General features: G+C 32.9%; 1 protein-coding gene across 10 annotated transcripts in view; it reads left to right on the forward strand.

The window, feature by feature from the left end:
* Positions 1–23,716, forward strand: part of DMD (dystrophin) — a 996,724-nt gene that overhangs the window by 400,674 nt on the left and 572,334 nt on the right. For 9 of the 10 annotated variants that reach the window (XM_027888128.1, XM_027889056.1, XM_027888040.1 and 6 more), the window contains 4 exons: positions 1,612–1,764; positions 2,684–2,866; positions 13,697–13,891; positions 20,085–20,257. In XM_027888128.1, coding sequence (XP_027743929.1) covers positions 1,612–1,764; positions 2,684–2,866; positions 13,697–13,891; positions 20,085–20,257 — 704 coding nt within the window. The remainder of the gene's footprint in view (positions 1–1,611; positions 1,765–2,683; positions 2,867–13,696; positions 13,892–20,084; positions 20,258–23,716) is intronic. The other variant, XM_027888540.1, reaches the window with a different exon arrangement.

Genomic DNA, 23,716 nt, shown 5'->3' on the forward strand with positions numbered 1-23,716 from the left:
TGGTTTTTTATATTTCTCCAGCAGCAGTCAAGACTGAATCAGTTGTCACAAACTTATATTCTCACTTGCATAACATACTTCTGGCCATGAATGAATTGGTTTCTTCTTTAGTAAAATATTTACACGCTACATTCTTTAGTTACAAGGATGGCTCCAGCCACTCCAGAGCAGAGCTGGTGGTAGTACGAATAGACCGAGCAGCTAAGAGGCTGAAAACCAAAATTGCATATGAAAATTCTGTGTTGCCACAATTCTGTAGGTATAACTGTATGGTGGTGTTCCTCAAAACACCCATGGTGAGACCCATTTAGGCCAGCTAACAGGTGTAATTGGAAGTGCTGTCCTTCCATGGAAAAATAAAAGTGAGCAAAGATAGAATCTTGCAGTTGTAGAATCACTTTGGTCACTTACCTGGAGTTATGGGCTCTGGCTACTATAGAATAATTTTTATCTCATCAACAAGCAGAATTTTTCTTTCTTTTGATAATTTTGATTAAAATATCTTTGATTTGGGGAACACAGCATGTTTACATTTTATTATTACTTATTTTTAACCAGCCTCTTTCCTTTCTGGTGGATTTCATTCTAATTCTTACAATTTTGCAGATCTGTGTAAATTCAGGAGCAAGGTAGCTGGAATATACTATTGTTTTGTCCATATTTAAAAGAACCTTGAAATCTATTAGGTGTGTCTTCGACTGTTCCAAGCTAAATGGAAGCAATTCATAACTTTTATGTTGGAGAAGCCCTATGCTATTGACTAGATTCTTGCTGGCTGTTTTTGTGGAATTGAGTGATAGATTTTTCCTTTCAGTGACTCAGTTAAAGCATTCACCCTCGTCAAATAAAATGCAACAATTGTTGAGGCAAATTCATTTGAGAATTTTTGTATAAAATGTACCATTAATTTTCAAATTTCCTTTTTAAAAAGAAGTTACAGTAATTAAAATATTCTCTCAATTATCTGTGAGCAAAGTTAAATGGCTGAAGCAAATGTGTCTTTAATAGCATTTATAGGGGGGGAAAAAGCATACATTTTTTACCTTCCTGCTAAAGGAAGGTTTAATACTTTATAAAGTGGAGTTATAAACACAAGACATTTGTTATATACATGGTATTTAATTTAGAAAAAGGAAACCTGTTTTTCCATATATTTCTGCATTGCAATGACTTTCATTTGAATAGCTACAGAGTTTTATGCAGGCTAGAAATTCACAGGAGACCACAAAATACAGAAGCCCCACTTTTGGCTAGATACTAAGTGGGCTGTGTTTCCATCTGTCCAGTAAGTATTCTGAGCAGAAGTGTTTTATATAAAATATTGACATTTATGTAAGAGTCTTAACTTCTCTGAATATCGATGACTGTCTCAGTAGTTTATTCAGCATGTGAACGAAACTGAATTAGGTAACATCCTTTAAAACAAACAAACAAAAAATCGTTGAACTGATGAAAATATGTTCAATTACTCATATACTTGCTTTATATATCAGCATTTAATTAAAAAAAATAGCATCCTTGTACACTTTTTTCCCTGCAGTGTGCACACATGCCAAATCATATTTTATAAGCCTTTAATTCATATTCTAATAATGTCTGCACTGTGAACAGGACTTGAGATCTCAAAGAAGAAAAAAGGCTTTAGAGATTTCTCATCAGTGGTATCAGTACAAGAGGCAGGCTGATGACCTAATGACATGGCTGGATGACATTGAGAAAAAGTTAGCCGGTCTACCAGACCAGAAAGATGAGCAGAAGCTAAAGGTAATGTTGTTTTGGGTTGGCAATGGTAGATATTTTTTAGTGATAGTTTGTCAATTCAACAGAAAGCAAATGCAACAAACAGTAATATAAATATAGAAAATTACCCATTCTGTTCTTATTTCTATTTATAGTAAAACAAACCCTAATTATCTATGTTCAAACTGGCATTTTTTGTTGTACTATATTTTGCATTTGTTTGTTATACAGAATGTTATAAAATAATTTGAAACACACTAAATATAATGTTTTATCAGTAATGCAAAAAGTGTGCAATGTATTAAGAAGCATCAAATGTTTTCTAGTAAAAATTGTAATTGATTTTATGTATCTTTGTTCCAGATGAACAAATGACTTACCGATATATGGATGACCTCTATCTCATGTTAGCACATTCATTTTCATCAGAACATACTCATATGTCACTGTCAAACTCTATAGATTTATTTACATACTGTCAAAGGTTTTCCTGGTTTATTTTACATCGTCTTTCTTTGCTTCATTCTCTGTTGAGTTTCCCACAGAGTAAAATAGGAGTTAACTAATACATTAAAGAGTCTAATAATACATTTGTTAGCTGTTCGAACGCTATTTGTCCTGAATATGCTTATTGAGAAAACAAATTTTCCAATTGCCCATCCCAGTGTACTAGCAAGAATCTGAACATGGAAACTGTTGGCCTTTGCTAACAGTTTCAGAGAATACTAGCAGTTAGTATCTCTACAGCCCATCTCCAAGAAGGTTCTTCAATTTCAGTTATCTTTGTTTTGTTTAAATGTAAATTAGGATATGAAATAGCTGTAAATTTTAATTGTAACAATAAAATGGAAATGGATTTTCTGACAGAAGTATTTTGCTAATTTCAAGTTGATTGATCTAGTTAGCTAACTGTCCTGGGCCCTGTATTGGTTTTACTCACTAGGAGATTGGTGGAGAATTGGAGAAGAAGAAGGAAGATCTGAATGCGGTGCACAGGCAGGCTGAACGCTTGTCTAAGGATGGGGCTGCAAAAGCAGTGGAGCCAACCCTGATACAGCTCAGCAAGCGCTGGCAAGATTTTGAGAGCAAATTTGCTCAGTTTCGAAGACTCAACTATGCACAAATTGTGAGTTGTTACTGGCAAACCCATATGTTTGCAACTGCTACTACTAACAGCATCCTACTAACAGTGAGAGCTTCAGGGTCAGTGCCAACTCTTCAGATATTAATAAGAAAAACCCTGTTGTCTGCAAGTGGGGGAATCTTTATATACTCTAATACAATAGAGCTCTGCTTTTGTCTTAAAATTGCCCTTAAGTTAAATCAGTCAATTACGAAAAACTCAGCAATGAAAATTTTGTGTTTATTTCTGTTGCCTCATTTTTTTTCCATAACATTTATCATTTTAAAAACGTTAGTTTGCCATGCATCTATTTTGTTCACTGAACATGTAAAACACAAAAATTGTCTTTTCCAAACTACTCATCCCACGCCAATTTTAATTGGTTTTTTTATTTGTCCATAATATGTTATACTCACTTAGGGAAATGACTTGAAATATTCTTATGACACTGTATATACATGGCCTCTTCTTCAAGTGCTTGAATTCTCAAAGAAGTTTTTTGTAAGAAAGTGTACTTTTCAATTTGACAGGTTGAAAATATAATTTTATGAACCATCTTCGTGTCTTCTGATTTGGTTAGTTTTATATAAAATATAATTATTCTTACTTGTTTATAAATGCTGCAGTTACTGGATAAATAAAAGGGAAATTGTCACTATTCCAGATTTATGATCAAAATATGTATTCAGTGTTACCTATCTAGAAGGTTACCAGAGGTCGCTTTTGTACTTACAAAGTTTTTCCTTACTATTCCTACTACTCTGCTTATTGTCTTCTGGGCTCTATGAAGAAAGATGAGACCTGCTCTCAAGGAAGTTGCTGTTTTATGTGCTTTTCTGTAATCTGAAGGTGCTAGTGGATAAAGGGTGTTTCATCAAAATATAATTTAATTTATTTATTTTTAAATGCACCTAGATTGCAGAGAAAACATACTGAGAGGATAATGAAAAAAAAAAAAAACCACCATGTAGTGTTACTTTTAACTATCTGATAAAGTATGCTTTAAAAAAATGAAAAAAAAATTCCAAAAATCAGCATTATGTATAACCTTTTGAGAAATATTTTCGTCTATATAATGTACTATATTGTGTATTTTTAACTTTTCTAATATTAAGGTAAATAATGTATATGTAAAACTAATACTTTGGACAGTTATGCAGTTAATGGAAACAATCAGAGAAACATTAACTTTTGTTTGTATATTATTAAATCTTGTTCCATCTGATTGCACTCTTCAGATTACTATGGTTAATATTAAACTTGATGGATGTAATGAGGTGCAAATTGTTTATATTGACATGGAGCTAGAGCAAGCCTCACTTTGTCTTGTAAATGAGTTGGCACTTTTTTTATAATGAATACATTTGCTCCTTTGATAAGCAAGTAAGAGATCAGATTGTGTATGCTATTTATATGAAAACATTTTGTTGTCAATGTGCTTTTTATGTCACCCACCACCTACCATGAAAGGGGATGAATATATCCATTATAAAATTTTACTAGCAGATCAATAAACTTTATATTAGCATATTTTTCTATAAAATATTTAAAGTAGATACATCAGCACATGGGTTTTTTAACTCCTCAGAGGAATACACTAATCAACTTTTTAAACTCATGTAGCCATTACATATGTTTATAGTGTGAAAATATATAATTTATATACTGTATAACCTTGTAAGGTTAAGGTTTTAAATATTCTCAAATATTCTGAGCAAGAAGGCTACTTGTTAGAATTTATCTAGAGAATAAGGTCATTCAATGAAAGTTACATGTACACAGAACAATTACTGTATCCTTCTCATTTCTCATGGAAAATATATTGCTCTTTTGACAATGACTTAGGTGATATTCGTATGAAATATTTTGGAAGTTTTATAGAAGCTACTGAAACTTGAGAGGGGTAGTGTATTTTCATGACTAAAATCAGAGTGAGAAGTGCAATAACCTGTTGTTATTGTTTTGACTTTGCTGAATCAGTGAAGCAGAGAATTTCTCGAGGTTTTTTTTTTCTTTTTTTTTTAAACAGCTTAAGTACCTACCTCACAGGGATGTTGTGAGGATTCATTAGTTGTTTGTGAAAGATTTTAAAATACAAAAGAAAAATGAAAATTCAAACTATTCATTTGAACACATGCATATATCAGCAAAAATACCTTTCACAGGGATTCTCTATGTTAATCACCAACTGAATAAAACCATACAATAAAAATACAAAATTGATTTTTTTCTTTAAAACAAAAGAAATAGCTGCATTTTTATTTATAATTAATGTTGTATTCAATAAGTTATTTAACAACTGAAGGTTGTTACTATAAATCAGTGAGATTTAGTTGTACTGTATATCTTGCAATCCATTATGCTTCATTGAATAAACATAGCAAGACTGCACTGAAGAGAACCTTTAATTATGTTGCTTATTGACAGATTTGCTTTTCTTACCTTTGTTGGAGATAATATATTTTTGATATCAAAGTGTGAAATTAAAATTATCATTCTCCGTGGATTCTACTTTTCCCCAATATTTGTTGGGAAGACTTGTCAGGAGGATCTAGAAACAATGACCTTATAAGAATTTATTCTCTGTATCATGACAGATTCTTATAAAATCCTGATTGTCTTACAAATAAGTAGCAGTAAATATCCAACAACTAATTGACCAATATATGGGTGCATATTTATAAAAAGGAAATTTCTGTCACCAGTTGTATTGAGATGCAGTTATATTACCTCAAACGCTTCATGTTCTGTTTAAAGACATTTTTGAGACCTTAATCAATTTGGTGTAGTGTTCCTCAATGTGAAAATTGTCACAGAGTAACATGAAATTCTATAAGGAAAAAGGTGGGTTTATTGCTTTCACAGGTTAAACATGGTACACAAACACATAAATGCAACTGCATAAAACCCAAAATGACACTAAGTTGAAAAAAAAAACTGGTGTTCTTGTCGTCTTGCAAGATTCTTCTCTCATAGAGTGTCTTTATAATGTGGCAAAATAAACAGTTGGCAGAAAATTCAGATTTTCAGTCAGACAGATTTATAATTTCTGTTCTAAGACACGTTAGATGTTCTACTTCATTTCAGCTAAAAATTTCCATTTGAAATCAGTTTGTAGTAATTTCAGTTATGAAATCCAAATAACTTACTAAAGAGTGGAATATTTTACTATAATGTTATCATAAAATTAACCACTAAATCCCTTTGAAGTTCATGAAAGTTTAAGGTACTTTTCAAAAAACAAGTTTAATCCTAGAGCAAAATGCAGTTTTTGCATATTTAAATTGCACATCTATTAAAAAAAATCAAGAAAAATTGTAACATTATAGAGGTTAACAGACATTTATTTCTAAAATTTCTCTGCAGGATCTGAAATCGTTAAGCCTTGACAGTCACACAGTATTTGCAGAAAAGTTGTCGATTCCCTCTGCTACAGTCTAAACCTCTAAAAACAGTAACTTAAAAATCTTTCAGTTACTATTTTTCAGCAACAGTTTACGCTACTCTTCCAGGGTGTTGACAATAGTTGTCTGTTGCAGAGGAAAAAACTAGATTCAGAGAGTTTAATTCAAGTCAGGATCAAAATCAGTTATTATGTTGATTACATTTAATTAAATTAGCTTTACTTAATGTCTGCTTTATAGAATTTTTTTTCCAATATTTTCATTGCATAAGTCTATGAACATGTTTGTATCATGGCTCAGTTTAGATTTTCCTGAGCTGACTGAAATTACTCTGAGTGTGGAGCACTGAAGGCCTTTATTGTGAGAAAACATTTTCTAGATCAACACAAGTGCAGAACCTACACTGTAAATTCTTACTTCATATGTCCTATTACCATATTTTATCAAGCTATTCAACATTCTTTCTGCAGTTATATATAGTGGTCTTTTAGTTTTCCTCTCTCAGCTGAACTATGAATGCTGTAAATAGTAAGCCAGAGTATTTTTAGGACAACAGAATCGCTTGCAATCTGTCAAAATTATGTATTTATTGATGTATATACAAGGAAAAAGGCTTATCTAAGTCATTTCAGTAATTTTATTACACACAAACATTCTATTGAAATTTATGGTCATTTTACTAGTGAAATATTGGGGCCTGGATTTTGGCCATACAGAGAAAGATATTAATATTGGCCAAATGATAAACATCAGGAGACACTGTCTTTTTCATACCAATTAGACTTTGTATTGAAAAGAATGAATAAGGATAATAGTTATACAAAACATGCATTTATTTTTATAAGGTAAGTGATTTAGTCTGAGCAGTTCAATAGCTGCCTGCAACACGGATAAAGTACCAGCACTCTTAGTACTTACTGTGAACTAACATAAGCTTCATTTTTCCAAATAAAAGACATTATTCTGTTTAAGATTCTGTAAAGCATTCACAAATTCAAAATGCCTGTTTCTCAACTGGATGAGGAATTCAGGTGAGAGAGTATGTGATCAACTTCTGGAACCAGATTAAACTGGTAAAATTTACATATGAAATTCAAGAGTTTGTTAAAGTTCAGTATTTTAAGGGCATCTTGCAGTTTTCAGGTAAAATTTCCCTGTGGAGCTCTATTTAGTTAATTTAATTAAATTTAAACTTTTTTTAACCGTTAAAATATGTTTATATATCAAAATATTTTATAAAATATAAATCAATCATTAATTTAAATAAATCTATGACAGATAAACACTGGACTTGATGTCCTAATTATCTGTCTGCATCTAATTAACATAGATACTTCAGTGGTAATGTGCTGCCATTGTTTTCAGTTGTTGTTTTCCATGGTTCTCACAATCAGCAGCATTGTAACAAACTGGTTTTCTTCTCTTATCCCTGCTTAAATGTTTCTTGGGTTAAATAAAGGAATAGTGGTTGCCAAGAAGAAGAGGCAGACTAATTCTTCTTTATTCCTAGAATGAGTGTGAGAGAGAGATATAAAGGAGATATAAGTGAGAGAAACGACATTAGAAGAGCAAAATAAGAAAATATCTATTGGACAAAAGTAAAGAACTATACAGTGATGGATTAGTATCCAATTCACCTATGAGCTTTGGATCTTTCAAGAACAACCCAGAGGTGATCCTGTGACACCATTTAACTTCTCTGACACTGACAGTGGCAGTTTTTTAAACAAATAGGTTTACCTAGAGTCAGCTTTCTTGACCATGATCTGCAAAAAAACCTGAGGATGAATGAAAAACTTTGGGAAAAGAATCGCAGCTTAATGTTGGCACCAATTTTCCAGCATCTATCAGCCTGGAAGTGGCTATTAGAAAATATATGATGTGCTCTTTCATAGTTTTTCAACTCTACATGTTTTTCTTACTCTGTGTCAAGAAAAAAAAACAGAGTTAGAACTATGAATACTCTAGAATTAATGTTTTAAATTAATTACTATAGCTTTTGTCTGTATCTTTCTTTCTTCCCCTCTCACTCCATCTGACTGTGAAAATAATGCACGGATCAGACTGTAGCAGGACTGTCTGAGGTTTTGGGAGATATCCCATAATTTAAGCTTATACATACAGGGAAGAGACCTTTTCTCATGGATAAAACTTTTACATTTCAATCAAGTTATGAAGTTGATAAATAAAACAATGTAAGAGGAAGTAATTTCAGATTGGTTGATGCCTGTTGACTGATAGTTTTCAAAATCAAAGCCTTCAATTTTGTATTTCTATTTCTAGAATCTAAAGTTTACTGAAATGTTTCCTAATTCATGCTATTATTAGGAATAACTTCATTTTAACTGTCTTCATTTAATTTTATGTATGGATCAAATGATTCATTTTGTCATAGAAAACTGCAGCATTTTTCAGCCACTAAGGTATGCCTTAGAAGTGAAATGTTGTGAAGACATAAAGCACTCTCTGTCCAGGAACAGTGCTGAAAATAGTCATGTGTATTTTTAAAGTTTCTATTTTTTATATAACTCACAGATGAAATAAGATACAAGCATTAAACTATATGGTTGAGGTGTTGCAATGTGCAGGATTTTGTGGACTGCAACCATCCATCGGTAGAATAATCGTATACGTGTGAGAATATTTACATTCTTACTTGAAAATATGATTTTTTTTTTGAAAGATTTTAAATACATTTTATTGCTGCCAAGTGGATTTTAAGGCCTTGCCTTCATGGAATGTATAAATTAAGGCATTTATACATTTTAAATCCTGTATTCAGGATTTCGGTCTCTCTGTTCTCGAAAGAGATGCTCCTTTTTCTACTGATAGATAATTTGTTTGGGATTGACTAAGGACATCCAATCTCATTTTGAAAATTCCACATTAGAAGTATAATTTTGATCTTCATCCTACATATATACACATATTACAGGTAAGATATGCTAGCAGCATGGAAGACAGAATTTATTTTTCAAAATGTTAGCTGACGTCACCACTCACAGTTGGCGTAGGAACAGATGAATAAAAGCCTCTTTATAAACATGCACTTGAAAGTGGTTTTATTGATCTCTGACAGCATTTTATCATACTTTTGTGTGTTTAACTCTTTATTTGATATATTGATGGTAAACATGGGCTAGCAAATACCATGTGCTATATAAAGTTTGCTTTAGAAAGCAACTGTTCCAAAGTTTACGGGGCTCTTTGAGGTATCACTGCCCTTGTCCAGAAGGTGATCCGCTGTCTGCTTCTTTTTTCTCGTGTGAAGCACACCTTCGTTTATTCTGGAGAGATCACTGACTTTTCACACGCTCACCTATCTCAGAGCTGCTTGTAAAGAATGCTTTCTCAAGTGTTTCGCTTCAGGAAGAGGCACATTTGTTTGTTTTTCCTGAACCTCTCACCAGGATGCTGCTCGGAGCAGTGTTGTGGTACAGTAACACTGATGGGAGTGTTTTGCCGCTTTACTCCTCCCACGTGTTCTGTTTGTGTGAAGTTATTCAATCAAAAGCACAGACAGTAAGGTCTCTATGAGTTTGGAGGCTTGTCGTAATCAGGAACCAAAAATGGAACACTTGTCAGGATCTTACACAAAAAAGTTGGAGACTTTCTGGATCTGAATTCCTGAAAAGCAGAAGTGATGTTGGGATTATTCCCTCTGCAGGAAGAGTATAGTAATGGATGTACTGAGATCAGTGAAATTCGCTTTAACACTGAATTTCCCACTGTTAGAAGGATGTTAACAGCATTTTCCAAGGCTAGTTAGATCTGGTGCCACCAGGTGATACTGTGCTAGATGAAGCAATAATGATCACAGGTGTTTCTTTGGAGAAGGTGTATGAATTTGTGGGCAAACCCTGCATTATTTCTGTACTACTTTTTTGCTACTTTTTTTTGTTGCTGTTTTGTTTGTTTGGTTTGTTTTACTTTTGCTTACTGTCCTTCTCTATAGGGGCAAGGTCATGAATTTACTTCTTGTGTTTCATTTGCACCTGGTAGGACATGATAGCTATCAATCAAATCAGTGTAGGTAGAGTCACATTTATGGAAAGATCCTGACCCTTAACTAAAAATGTGTAATGATGGGGAAGAAAATTCAGTTTACTGTTCTAGAGATGATAATGCTTGGTAAAAAGCAATGCCTGAAAAGTTACACCTCATTCAAAATAAGTTGATTTTTTTCAGAGAGTATAAATAATTTTCACAGCAGTCTATCACTGACAATCAAGGAAAAATAGATAGTAAGTTAATTTTGCTTAAATTTTATTTTAAAGCTATAGCAATATAGGAAATGGCCATTTAACCCAGCATTTGCCAATCACTCTTAACCATTTATTTGTATTATATATTTTTAAAATATTATTTGTTTAAGCATTTTTAAGTAACTCTGTTATACATTCTGCCACTTTTTCAGATTCATCTTGCTCAAACCCATTTTTAAACAGTTATATAAAACTTTAATCTCCATTTTCCTATTTATTTTTAATCCTTATAAAATCCTAACCTACCACAGTTCTTATGTGCAATTTTGGCATTAGCAATTACATGTATCTTTACTGAATTATTATTATTTTTTAATAGTAGTGGCTCCCAGCTGCTACAATCTCCTTTTGTAAGTTTTTTCTCATCACAGTGTTGGGATATGATTCAATTTTAGCTTTTCATTTATAGTAAAAAGATGCTTGTTGAGAATATAGGGAATGACTCTGCCTGTTGTATCTTCTATCATAAGGCAATTCCAAAAAACATGGGGACAAGATAAAATGTTTCCCTTTCTTTGCTGATTAAAATTGTCAGTTCTGATATGCCTACCCTGTATTCCTTAGTGCAAGATGCCAACCTTCTGCCTTGGGTTCTATCTTCATTGTCAGTGAAGGAAAGACAGAAGGGAAGAAACACATGTGACCTGTTAAAAACACCATTTAAATCAGATACTTAATCCTTGATTTCTCAAGTAGCATCAATTTTTCAACTCTTTCATTCAAATAGTGTTCAGAAACTAATTCATTTTGACTGTGATTTTTTTTTTAGAATAGGTAATAAATAATGTAGCAAAACATGAGGGCAGTTTCTGATAAGTCTGTGCTTTTAAATATCAACTTATTTATTTATTTATCTGTTAGTACTTTCCAGTTTATCTGACAATATAAACAATTGTAGAACTATACAAGTAATCATCCAGCTGGGAGAAATATGAATGTGAATTTTTCTGTAAAGACAATGTGAATATGTGGTAACATACAGCCCATTTTTCTTTGTAAATTAAAAGATACACAATTTTGCCACTAAAAATAATTAAACATGATATCCGTGAAGTGCTCAGACATCAGATTTCAGCTTGACTTTTTTGTAGTTTCAGGAATTGTTTAGAGCAAGAAGGCAGAGGTTTTGTTTTATGTACACACATATACGTGCATGTGTACAAATGTGTAAATACACAGTTATTAGCCTTAATTTGGATTGAAAAATACAGACTAATACAACTATAGAAACTAATCTTATTTTGTGTGTCACTTTACATATTCATATGACCTCTTTTTGAGTGAATAACCTTGCACACCTAGCATGCTCTTTGCATTACTGTGAATAGAAATAGTCTGTCTTCTCAGTCAAAAATAAAAATAAAATTATAGTTAAAACGTTCCTTATGTGGGTCTGAAGGTCTTTGCTACATTTAGGAGTGTCACAGTGTAGTCTTGAGGAATTAAAATATATTGCTGCATAAGGGCCACAGTGGCCTGTCAAGAATAAACTGTTATTTTTGCTAAGCATGTGATTCATGAAACATATGGAGGGCAAACACAATTTTTAAAAGCAATTTATTTTAAATAATAAAAATTATAGCAGTGGTATGTTAATTAGAGAGGTTTCAGTGTTAGCAGATGTACTGAGAAAAGTCATTTAGTGGGAAAAGTGTAAGCAAAGCAATTAAATTTGCATAAGAAATGCAGCAGAATAACACAAGTCTACAGATAACTTTATGGGCTTTATATGTGATATGCATACATCTTCTAGAGTGTGTATATGCATATTTTAAGACTAAAAAAAAAAAAAATTTAAGAACCAGATGACTCAGCTCGGTAACTGAAGAGAGAAATATGTCATGAATTAAAATGAGACACCTTACTGAGGTAGTGTGCGCTTGTGTTTGTTTTCTTTTGCATACTGTGTAGCCAGCTAAGGATATTGTTTTCTCCAGGACCATTGATCCATTATCTTTCACATCTGTAGCTCCAAAATCCATAATTATCAGTAAGGACTGAAGCACCTAAATAATATATTTTTTGGAAGTCTATGAACAATTACTTTTAAAAGTTCTTTGAGGTTCTCAATAAGTAAAATTTACATTTTTGAGACGACAGATGTCAAACTAAAAGGATCGTGGTCCCACACTAAGAATCCTCTGTGATGTGACAAAACTACCTTATGTTCAGAAAACAACAAATAATTGATATCTTAAATTTTGCCTTTTCTAATGGACATGCAGGTGATCTAGTGTTCAGAGTTTACCTAAAAGAAGCTATCACAGATCTCCCTGCTCCAAAGCGCACTTTTAGTATTACTTTTTTATCTATGATCTATTAACATATCAAATCATAAATACAGAGAATTTATATAAACAGCCAATTTTTTGTCACCTTATATGTTAATATGTTTCCAAATGCCATGGACAACAAAGTTTTCTCAGAACCGAAACATTCTGGGATGTCTTTACATTTGGTGTATGCATGTGCTTTCAGAATAGGGTGTCTATTTCATATTTTTCCAGATTAAAAACAAAACAAAAAATTCCCAGCTTCCTGAAGAGGTATCTTGCTGATTTTGGTTTTGGTTGTTTGTTTTGGGATGAGGTTTTTTGTTTGTTTGTTTGTTTTAAGAAATATTAATGTATTAAATACCTTTCAAATAATAGAATTCCAAATTATACTTGCTACTTTAAAGAGAAAGGTTTTAGTATAATGTTGGAAGTGCAGAGTTGGCATGGTTGTTTTGTGTTGCAATCTAAGGAATTGTGTCTATTACACAAATCATTATTTAATGGACACCTTGAAATGATTTAGTATTCTAGATGTAGCATACATGGAATTTCTATAATGGAGGACAGTTTTTAAAAAGGCGTGATGATTTAAAAGGGCTTGCACTAAAATCTCAGTAACAGCATAGTCTCAGGATACTATTTTATTTCCTATCTTCATTTCTTTGGAGAGTATTTGTACACTTTTGCATGGATTAATTTCAGTACCTGCCCTTTCAAACAGACAAGTGGAGTGAGTGATCTGTGTCAGAAACCTCAAATGTTCCCTGCATTTGTTGTTGGAAGTTACTTTTGATTGTTTCTGGGTTGTGAACTGGAAATTGCATTAAGTTTTAAGTTTGTCTAGTGTTAAGGAACTAAAGGAAGCATTCTGTTGTATATCTATACTAGCAAACAGTTCGTGAAGATACAACTTTTGTGATGACTGAAACTATGACTGTGGAAACCACTCATGTGCCTTCTACATACCTGGCAGAGATCCATCACCTTCTGCAAGCTTTGTCTGAAGTAGAAGAGCGCCTTAATTCTCCTGTTCTGCAGGCTAAGGATTGTGAGGATCTCTTCAAACAAGAAGAGTGTCTCAAGGTAAGATAGAAAGATTTCCTTAACAGTGATTGAATTCCATAATTTTTGGGCAGCCTGCACTCATTTTGAGACATCTGTTTTGCAAGTGCTAAGCCTCTCTCTGTGATGTGTGCATATATGGATTTTTATATATGAGGGCCCAATGGTGCAAAATACGAGAACACTGAAGTGTTTATTTATTTTTATCTGTTTCACCTCTGTTGGGAGGACAAAAGCATTAGGGTATCTACAAAGTACGTCCTTGAATGGGAGAGAAAGGATGAAGAGAGACAGATGTTTATTTAAAGACAGAATTTGTAGTCAAAGATTTGTTTGTATAAATAGAAAAAAGTTCTTCACCGAAATAGTTTTCAGACATTAGAACAGGCTGCCCAGGGAAGTGTCTGAATCACCGTCTCTAGGGGTATTTAGAAGATGTGTAGATGTGGCTCTTAGAGACATGGCTCAGTGATGGATTTGGCAGTGCAGGGTTAATGGTTGGACTCAATTTAGATTTTGCCAACATAAATGATTTTATGATTCTATGATTGGTAAGTTAAAGTGATTACTAAGTAACCCTGTCCGCACCCAATTTTGGCTGTGGACAAGGAACAAAACCAAGGAAGATTTAGCTGTTGCATTCCATGTTAGACCAAAAAAGCTTGAAGTCTTATTGGGTCTGTACTCTGTGTAGTTATTATAATTTAATTAGCTAAAAAGAGAATATTGGTCAATAGGTAGATTATGTAGTTAAGAAAAAGCTAATTCAGTATCGTTAGTATGACTTTAAATACAACTGTTTGGTTTCTTCAATGCTTGCAACAGTGAAATCCCTTGAAATTGGTGGAATTTTTCCAGCACGGTATTGACATAAGAAGAGAGTAAGATTAAAGTTGTAAGCCTAAGTAGATGAATGAGTTATCAGCTCTTGCAGAATAATGTTTGTATGAGGAAAGCCTTGTAAAAAAATCACGCTCAAGTGCTGCATATAATTACAGCAATTCCAAATTGTCATCCAGCATGAAGGGAAGACTACATTTCCATTTTTTGTGTGATTATTTTGGGAAAGAAAAGGTTTTGTAAGAAGTAAATATTAGCCTAAGGAGGAATTTGCCTACAGTCAGCTATAAGAAATAAGCTTAGAGAGAGAATCAGGGCAGTGGCTCTATGTTCTCTGGATTTTCCTCTGTAGAAGCACATTTATCTCTTTCCACATCAGAGGAAATGTAATAAAACCACATCCATGTGCTGCTATTAGCTTCTGTAAAATCCCATCTATTTATAAATTGTATACATTCACAGATCTTATACATTTCAGGCATCTCTATAGAGACGTGCACACAAACAAATATTCTTATTAGCTCTTGAAAATGAGGGTGTTCTCAGTTTCCTAACAGGGCAGTATAGTATGTGTAGTGAAGCATAAGAGTGAAGTATTGGATCAAAGGAAGCATACAACTGATAATAGGGTGGTGTGAAATAACAGTAGGGCATTTCTTTTTACCACCTCTGATTTAGTACCAGTAGATTAAAGTAATTCTGAGTATTGAAACACACAGCATGCCAGTTCTATTATAATTTTTCACTTTAAACAATAGCTTCCGCGCAAAAAAGCTCATGGACCATGCAAATCATGGCTAATGAGCCCCTACTTGGTCCTTATTGATGAACCTGCGTTCCCTAATAGATTGGATGGAGGAACAGTGACCTAACTCAAGCAGTTTACTGGCAACTGACTTCCTGTTCTTCTCAATGCTTTACATTTGGGCTAGCTTTATCTGATTTATATGCATAACTAATCTGTTGTTCACCCACGTATATTTGGTATTATTAGAGTTGACACCAACTTTAATAATATTGATTACTGAGGTTACAAGTTACTACTACCATAGGCTTAATTTAACTGAACTATTAAATTGTTATGAGATGCATTTGTGGGCACAGTTCCATCTTCCTCCCAAATAAATCTCTTAGAAGAGGCAAATGGGTCTTGCACATTCGTGGGCTTTTGGAAGGATATAGTTTTGATCTGAGCCTGCTTAATGAATATTTATTTCCGAGGAAAAGCATCCATCATTGTCATTATCCTGCAGTAAAAATAGAAAAGAAGTGCATAAATTGTTCAGCAGCTGGTTGGGAAAGGTTTGAAATTAAATTGTGGTTGATTTTTTTTTTCCTGACAGATTTGCATGAATCAAATTACAGAACTGTCATAAATAGCTCTGTGTTTTAAAACTGAGCTTTTGCTTTTTTTCACTCCCATTCAGAAAAAATCCATTTTAATTAATCCTTTAAAGGAAAAATAAGGTTATTTACAAGAATGAGTGGTAACAGCATTGAATATTTTTCTCCAAAGTAAAAATGATTGCTCATTATCAAATAGGATAAATATTGAATATAAATTAAAAATTGCTGGTATTAAATGTCAGATAATTTGAGCACTGACTTTTTATATCAAAGGCATGTGAAATACTAAAAAGTGAGATCTTACGGCAAAAATGTGATAGGTTCTAACTTTTAGTAAATTGCAATGCTTTTATGAGCACATTTAGAAAATCTGCTGAAACTCAGGAATGTTGTTCTCTTCATTGTAAGCTCTAGGGAGTAGAAAAATCAGAGAAACCAAGTCTCATCACTTTATCTTATAAAGCCAACGTTGCAGTGTTTTCACTGTCCTATTACAAGCTGTTTACATATTAGGACATATAGTACTTCAGTTTGTCTTCACCACTTTATTTCCAGTATTTAACAAGACATTTTAAATATTACGGTTCTGTCAAAAGATGAAACTCAAGCTGATTGTATGGAAAAGTATGGTTCATAGATCGATGAACCATACATAATAAATCAAATAAATTTAAATAATACATGAATACATTCGGGCTGATATACTGAAGATAGTACAACTTGTATTATAAGCACAAAAATTATGATACTTTTGTCTCCTACTGATGATGTTCATATTGATAGAATTCACAATCTTTGAGTTATCCATATGGAATTGATTTTAACTACAATGGATTTCATTACATGATCAAATACAGGGAACAAGTGCCTTCAGAATTTAGCTAATTATCCTCCCTTGCAATGGGTGTTTCAGATGTTAAATGAAAGTAAGAATTTGCATACATTCAACCTAATCTGGTTATATTACTCACACTAAGAGAAAGTTTTCCTGTGTATCGATTATCTCGTGCAAGCTACTTGACTTCATCAAGCTCCGGATTGTTTCATGAGAGATGTATACACTGAAATAAATACATTCATTAACCAGAGAATTAAAACCAACACATATTTCTGTTTGCTAATACATAGGAAAAGTGTGTGTGCTAAAGTGAAACAGGATACCTGGAATTTAAGAAGTCTAATTTGCATTTATATCCATATGTGAGGAAGTGCTTAGTAGAATTTCATGGTAAGAATCACTGTCATAGTCATGGCATACTTGTGCCTGTTCATTACTTAATTCTATTAACTGTGGCTTCAAAACTTAGTTTTTGAAGCTACTTGCTTTATATAATTAATGCTGCAAACCTGCAGTAAAGCATATACATATTAGCATTTCTTTTTATACTTTTTTAAATGTTATTTATTTTGGTAGGAGCATCTTATTGTAGAACATGGTTATACATTTAGCTATAATATTTTTCAATGATGTAATAGTTTTAATATGGAAAGCCATCTGGTCTTTGAGAAAGAGATTTCTTATATATGTAACTTCTTGCATAGTCACTCTAACAATTCTTTGTCTATTTCATCTTTTTGTATATTTCCTGTGTGGTCCTTATTTAATTCATTAAAAATTGGGTTGTTTTCTGTCATTGTTTTAAAAATATAGGTATTTTAATGTTTTGACTTTTATTTTTTCCTTTATTTGGTAATTCTTTATTTAGAAGACAGAACAGGTTTTTTGCAGTTTTCTACTATGTCTTATTTCTGAAAATAGGGGTTTTACTGTGCACTTTACACATCTATGATTCTGGAAGCTAATATCCCCATTCAAAATATTTCTTTAAACCACTAATACCCATAGCAGATATTGTAACTCATACAGATTTTAAAATTGTAATTAATTTGTGGAAGTTTTCCAGTTATCCATGATCACTAACAACTATGCTGTTACTGGTTTTCATGTTAGTGAAAAAAGCATGGAAGATTGTAATGAATCTGCTATGCATATAACTATAAAGCATTATTCTACAAATGTTTGGAATTACTAAAAAATGTATTCTTAACTTTGCACACTGGAATATGTATATGGTGTGTATTAAGTGATTCTTATCCAGAAACATCACATAGCATGAAATTCAGAGTGGTTTTCTGCTGCAGCTCAATAAAACCCAATTAACCATAACTTAGAACTGGGTGTGCTCAAATGCACTCTCCAAATAGATCTGTCAGTAATGCTGTGCTTGGTGACAGATTCGTACACAAATAGCCAAGGATCTGAATTTTTACAGAAAGTTGTCTTTTACTGGCAGATTAAGATAAATTCCAGGTAGTGAAAATGAACTGGTGTTTAAATCTCTAGCACTTAGATTTCTCTTTTAAGAGCAATGAGATGGATCATTCCCTAAAGGCTACTGTCACTTCAGCTGCTAATGATTTTCTGTTATCCTTTTTTTCTAAAAAATTAAAGCTTTGTGCACTTCTGTTAACCATGTTACACAATCTCCCAAGGCATTGTTGATAACCAACTGCTTGAAGCAATTCTCTTCAACATGAAAGATGGGGTATGTGTGTGAGATACATGGGTATGTGCATACACGTATATACATGATCTCTCTTTTTTTCTTTTTATTTTTTCCTCTTGGACATGCTTCTTCGCAGAACATCAGCTGTATTATCTTGCTTTGTCAGTAGCAGCTGTGCTTTAAAGGAAAGCAAAAATGTGACACAGAAATTGTATATACCTCCATACAATATGGAAATTGTATACCATAGACCATTAGCTTTAAACATTAAGGGATATGTCACTTACCAATTCTGAAATGCATAGATGTTTTTAATCTATTTTAAATATTTAGAAAACTTATCTCTTGGTTAAAAAAACCATACAATTTGAACATACATAGGCACATATATACTCTTCATTCTAATACATGTCAAACACTGTAAGTGTCCTACTAAGAAGGCTACTCAACTTGAGTGCTTAAGTAAGTCCTGGCACCTTTTAACATTTTCTCTTGTTATTTAAATATGCACATTTTTAGTAAATGATGAGATTTTGTGAAGATGCTTCCTCCTTTATATTCAAGGGAATCTTGGAAGATTTGGAGTAATTTTATGTTTTTATCCTCTGATATTTCTTATATTCAGATTAATAACATTAAATACCTGAATTATCCATGGCCCGAGTGTGTAAAACAAAGATTTAGGTAGACCTGAGTAAGGAATGCTGAGTGTGAGGCATTATGCTGGGAAAGTCAAACGAGATTTGTTGAGCAATGACACAGACCCAGCCAACTTTCATTCTACATGATGGATTGCTGACAAGGAGGAAACATATTCCTTATTGTGAATCATTCCAGAAAGAAGACATCTATAATTCCCCTTTTATTTATAAGTATTCATTTAGTCTGCTAAATGTGAGTCACATTTCTCAAGACCTATGCATTCTAATTACTACTCACAAGAGGCTTTATGGAATGTTACTTTATCCTTCCCTAATCATGGACTGGGAAGTGCTTCAGTTTAGTTCAAACTGTCCATGAAGTCTGTCTGGTTTATAACAGCTTTCTAAGACTAACAACTTCTTCCTAATAGCTACACACATCTCTGCAGCAACCTTGTGTATACTAGATTTTATACATTGAAGGTTACTAGTGGAGTAACACTTTAAAATCTGCATCAAAACTAGTATTGTTAGATCCATATTCTAAATGTTTGGATAGCGTGTTCAGTAAATTAAAAAAAATTGAAAATGACCATGTGGTTTTATTAAAACCAGTAAAAAGGAATGAACAATGAAAAAAAAAAATCAACAGTGCCCAACAATGAGGAAGAGCAATGGTAGGAAAATAGTGGCAGATGGGTAAAATATAAGGCATAGTAAAAGAACTATATCAGTTGTTACACATGGTTATTGTTATTATCATCAATGTTATTGCTTCATTATATTTTCCACTGCTTTCTTTTGCTTATGAACAATTATTTGTTATTTATAAAAATAGTGTCTTGGTTTTATTTTTTGAAATCTTGATATTTATTACAGAGCATTAAAGATAGCCTGGGGAGACTGCAGGGTCGTGTAGAAATTATTCACAGTAAGAAGACACCGGCTTTGCAAAGTACTACACCAAAGGAAGCAGCAAATATACAAGAAAAGCTGACTCAACTTAATTCTCAATGGGACAAAGTTAACAAGATGTACAGGGAGCGGCAGGCGTAAGTAACTTTTAAAAATTGTTCTTTCCAATGGCATCCATTAATATTTTTCCTACTGTTGATGATTGTTTTCTAGTCTTCTTTTTGTGGGGATACCTTTTAAAGTCACAAACAATATTTAAGAGTTAACAAATAAATTTGCCTTAGATAAGAACACATGGTTTCAAGCACTTATTGAATTACCACTGAAAAGTCTTCGACAATTCTCCTGAGAATTTAGGAAATTAATCTGATAATGAAATTTATTATATATATGACTAGTTCCATTAATTTAAATAATGTCTGTTCATAGGAATTTTACACAATGCTGAAAACTTGACATTAAAAGTTTCATCTGATATGCTACCTTAAAAGACAATAGATATCAAGTGTCAGATTGATATTTTCTAGAATATCACTTCTTGCACTACACATGTTTAGAAATATCCCTTATATGATAAAATATTCTTATATGCATTATAATTATTCTGTAAAAAATTAACTGAATGTCCAAATAATTATTGTGCTGTATAGTAGGATGAGATAGGATTCTAAATGTGTAAGCCATAACTAGAAGAAAAAAAAAAAAAAAACTTCGCGTGGGTTTAACCTGAACTTATTTTGTCCTACAATCCAATCCTTAGTAACTTTTATGGGGTTTTGTTGTTTAGAAATATTGTTAAACAGCTGTCACTTGGCAGATTTATACAGACATATTATTTTCCACTGCCAGCCAGTCACTAGCTTTGATTTCAGATTACTGGAAAGAGAAGAGAGTAAAGCTTAAATAATACTCAGAGAGAATTATAATAAAAAAATCTATTTCAGTAATCGTCATGTCACCTTTGCTTTGTCTCAACATTTAAAGTGTAAAAAACTGAGATTTAAAATCTGATAAAGGTTACAAGTTCTTCTACATCCATTAGTTTTTTTAAGAATAGCAAGCCTCGTTCTGGTGTGGTAAGAAAAGTTCTTGTTAGTCATGATGCCATGTACAGAAAAATCAAAGGATAAGTTAGAAATAGAGACTGAAGAAAATCTTCTCACACAGATAATAAAGTCTGGGGATATTTGGTGTTGTGCTTTTCCCAGAGACTGGCTTTGCCCAAACTCCTCTTTCTTTGATAGACCAAGCTCTGAGAAACCTTTGGAATCTTCTTTTCTTAGGGACTGGCTTTGCCCAATCTGTAACTGTTTTAGTAGACCAGTCTCTGAGAAACCTTTGGAATCTCCTCAAATGCATTTTCTGCCACTGGTACATAGCAAGGAGAGCAATTTACTGTTAAGCTGAAAGTTTGGGCTACATCTCTGACACTCAGTTATTCCTTATTTAGACTGTAGTGGTATTTAGCCAGCAGCAGAAGTCATGTGAGGTGAAATGAATTAGTGTTTGTCAAGTATTTTGAGGTCATCAAATAAAGGGACCAGAGAACTGTAAAGTATGATTACTGTCCAGCTGGCTTTTGCCTGAGGGAGTTATCCTGTTACTGTGATGGACAGCAATTCAAGGTGACGATAAGCTTGGCTGCTGTCTGGAATCACACGCCTTTCTTTTTCTTTAAAATCTTTTGTTTGTGGTGTCAGTCTAACTGTGTCACTGTTTCAAAGGTTTTGTTTGAACTCCAGATGATCCCTGTAGCTTCTGCTGTTTTGTGAGGTGCGTTTGGACTGCACTCAAATTATGGGGAGGAGGTGAAGGAAGACAATATGGCCTTTAGCATTTTACTTCTAGCAGTTTGTGACTGTAAGGGGTGAAAATATCAGTGTAAGTCTACCCTTGGGACATGGATGAATCTGTGTTTATGAGATATGCTATTGATGATGATGTTTTAGGACAGTTTTAGGATTATTATTGGAGCTGTCTTGCTTTCAAGGGAGCGTGTCTAAGTGAATGTGAGTATTCGATGTTTGAAAGGTTACAGAAACAAATATACTTGTAACTGTTTGTTTCTGAATATTGCTTTTAGGAAATCAAAGGCTTGTAATAACATGGCAATTATTATTTAAGTAAATAAAAAATCAAGTTTCATGATGACAGATGGAAGAACAAAACACTTTCCCTTACCTCTGTAATTACTAGAAGAGAGCTTACTCTAAATCTCACACAAACCATTAGAAAAGTGTTGAATTCTTTTAATAATTAGAAATCAAAATAGATTTTTAGTTTGTTTTATAGCACAGCACACACCAGTTTGACAGGAATACATTATGATGGTAAGCACTCAAATAGCTTTATGAGTCCAGTTTTTCTACAGTATTTGAAAACCTTATTTCACATTGTCATTTTAGCATGTTTCCTGCATTTGAATAGGAGTTCATACTGTACTTACTGTAAGATAACAGACAATATTTAACTGAAAGAGTATAAGCAAAAATGCTGTGATCATCTTAGAGTACTCTTTCAGTGATTTTAGAAACCTAGGATGAATGCAAATATTTACCCTTTCACAAATTTGTATAAATACTAATCTTCAGCTTACTAATTTTTAAACTGAAGCTTAGATCTAGCATGGTTCTAATTTCGGAGTGAGATTCTTTTCTGTTGTGTTTCCAACAGAGAAGTGGGAGTGACATCATCTTATACCAAGTGGAATTTATTTCCTTCATTTCAGTTTTCTGAGTGCAAAGCAAGCTCCAGGGAACAGCGATGGCATGATTTGTCTTTTGTGAACTAAGGAGTAATTTATGATTTAATTTATAGCTTCAACTTTTGCTTTCATGATGCTAAATTGCTATGTTATCTTTTCCAACAGATGTATTAAGGTAATGCAATCTGAGTTTGAGAGGTAAAGTTTCAGTCCTAGTAAGAATAACCATTCAGATGCCATAATTTGTCCTGTACTTTTACCATATTTTCACAATAGTCTTCCTTCTCTGCAGCAATCTTAGATACTTGGTTTTTTGTATTGATCGTGACTATTCAGTAAGGGACAGTAACACCAGGTCCCAATATATCTTAGCTGAGAACACATAATATAGGGGGGGAAGAAGATAGTAAAAGATAGTCTTTTAAATTAGTCTTATATAACTTTTTGTCTTATCAACCTACCACTTGTGGAAGATCTTGTTTGTTTTCTCAGAATATTGTCTTCCCAGGATATTTATGCCTGTGTCTTGCTTTTGTGAACAACACATGCACCCTAAAAGTAACCTTTCTAACACTTCCAGAAATTGTTGAATCAATAAAAAAAACACCATGCAAAAAAAAAAAATTAGAAAAAACTAGAAGAATATAATTTAAAAGCAAAATACTAGAGACTTACAAATATTTCAGACCTTGAATATTTTTGAATCTATTTCTTGATCCGGAATTAAAATCCTAGTGGATCTCTCGTATTTGTGTTGGACAACTGATTTTTGTCTTTTTCATGTCTTATTTAAGAATTACCTTCCAGGGCATGCATTATGGACTGCATTAATTCTCACCTAATTAATCTAAAATCCATTAAAAATTAAATGCTGTGAGACAATGAGGAAAAG

This window comes from Empidonax traillii, unplaced genomic scaffold, assembly GCF_003031625.1.
Source record: "Empidonax traillii isolate 1590-97213 ecotype Southwest subspecies unplaced genomic scaffold, ASM303162v1 scaffold1:size7828297, whole genome shotgun sequence".
Taxonomy (NCBI): Eukaryota; Metazoa; Chordata; class Aves; order Passeriformes; family Tyrannidae; genus Empidonax; species Empidonax traillii.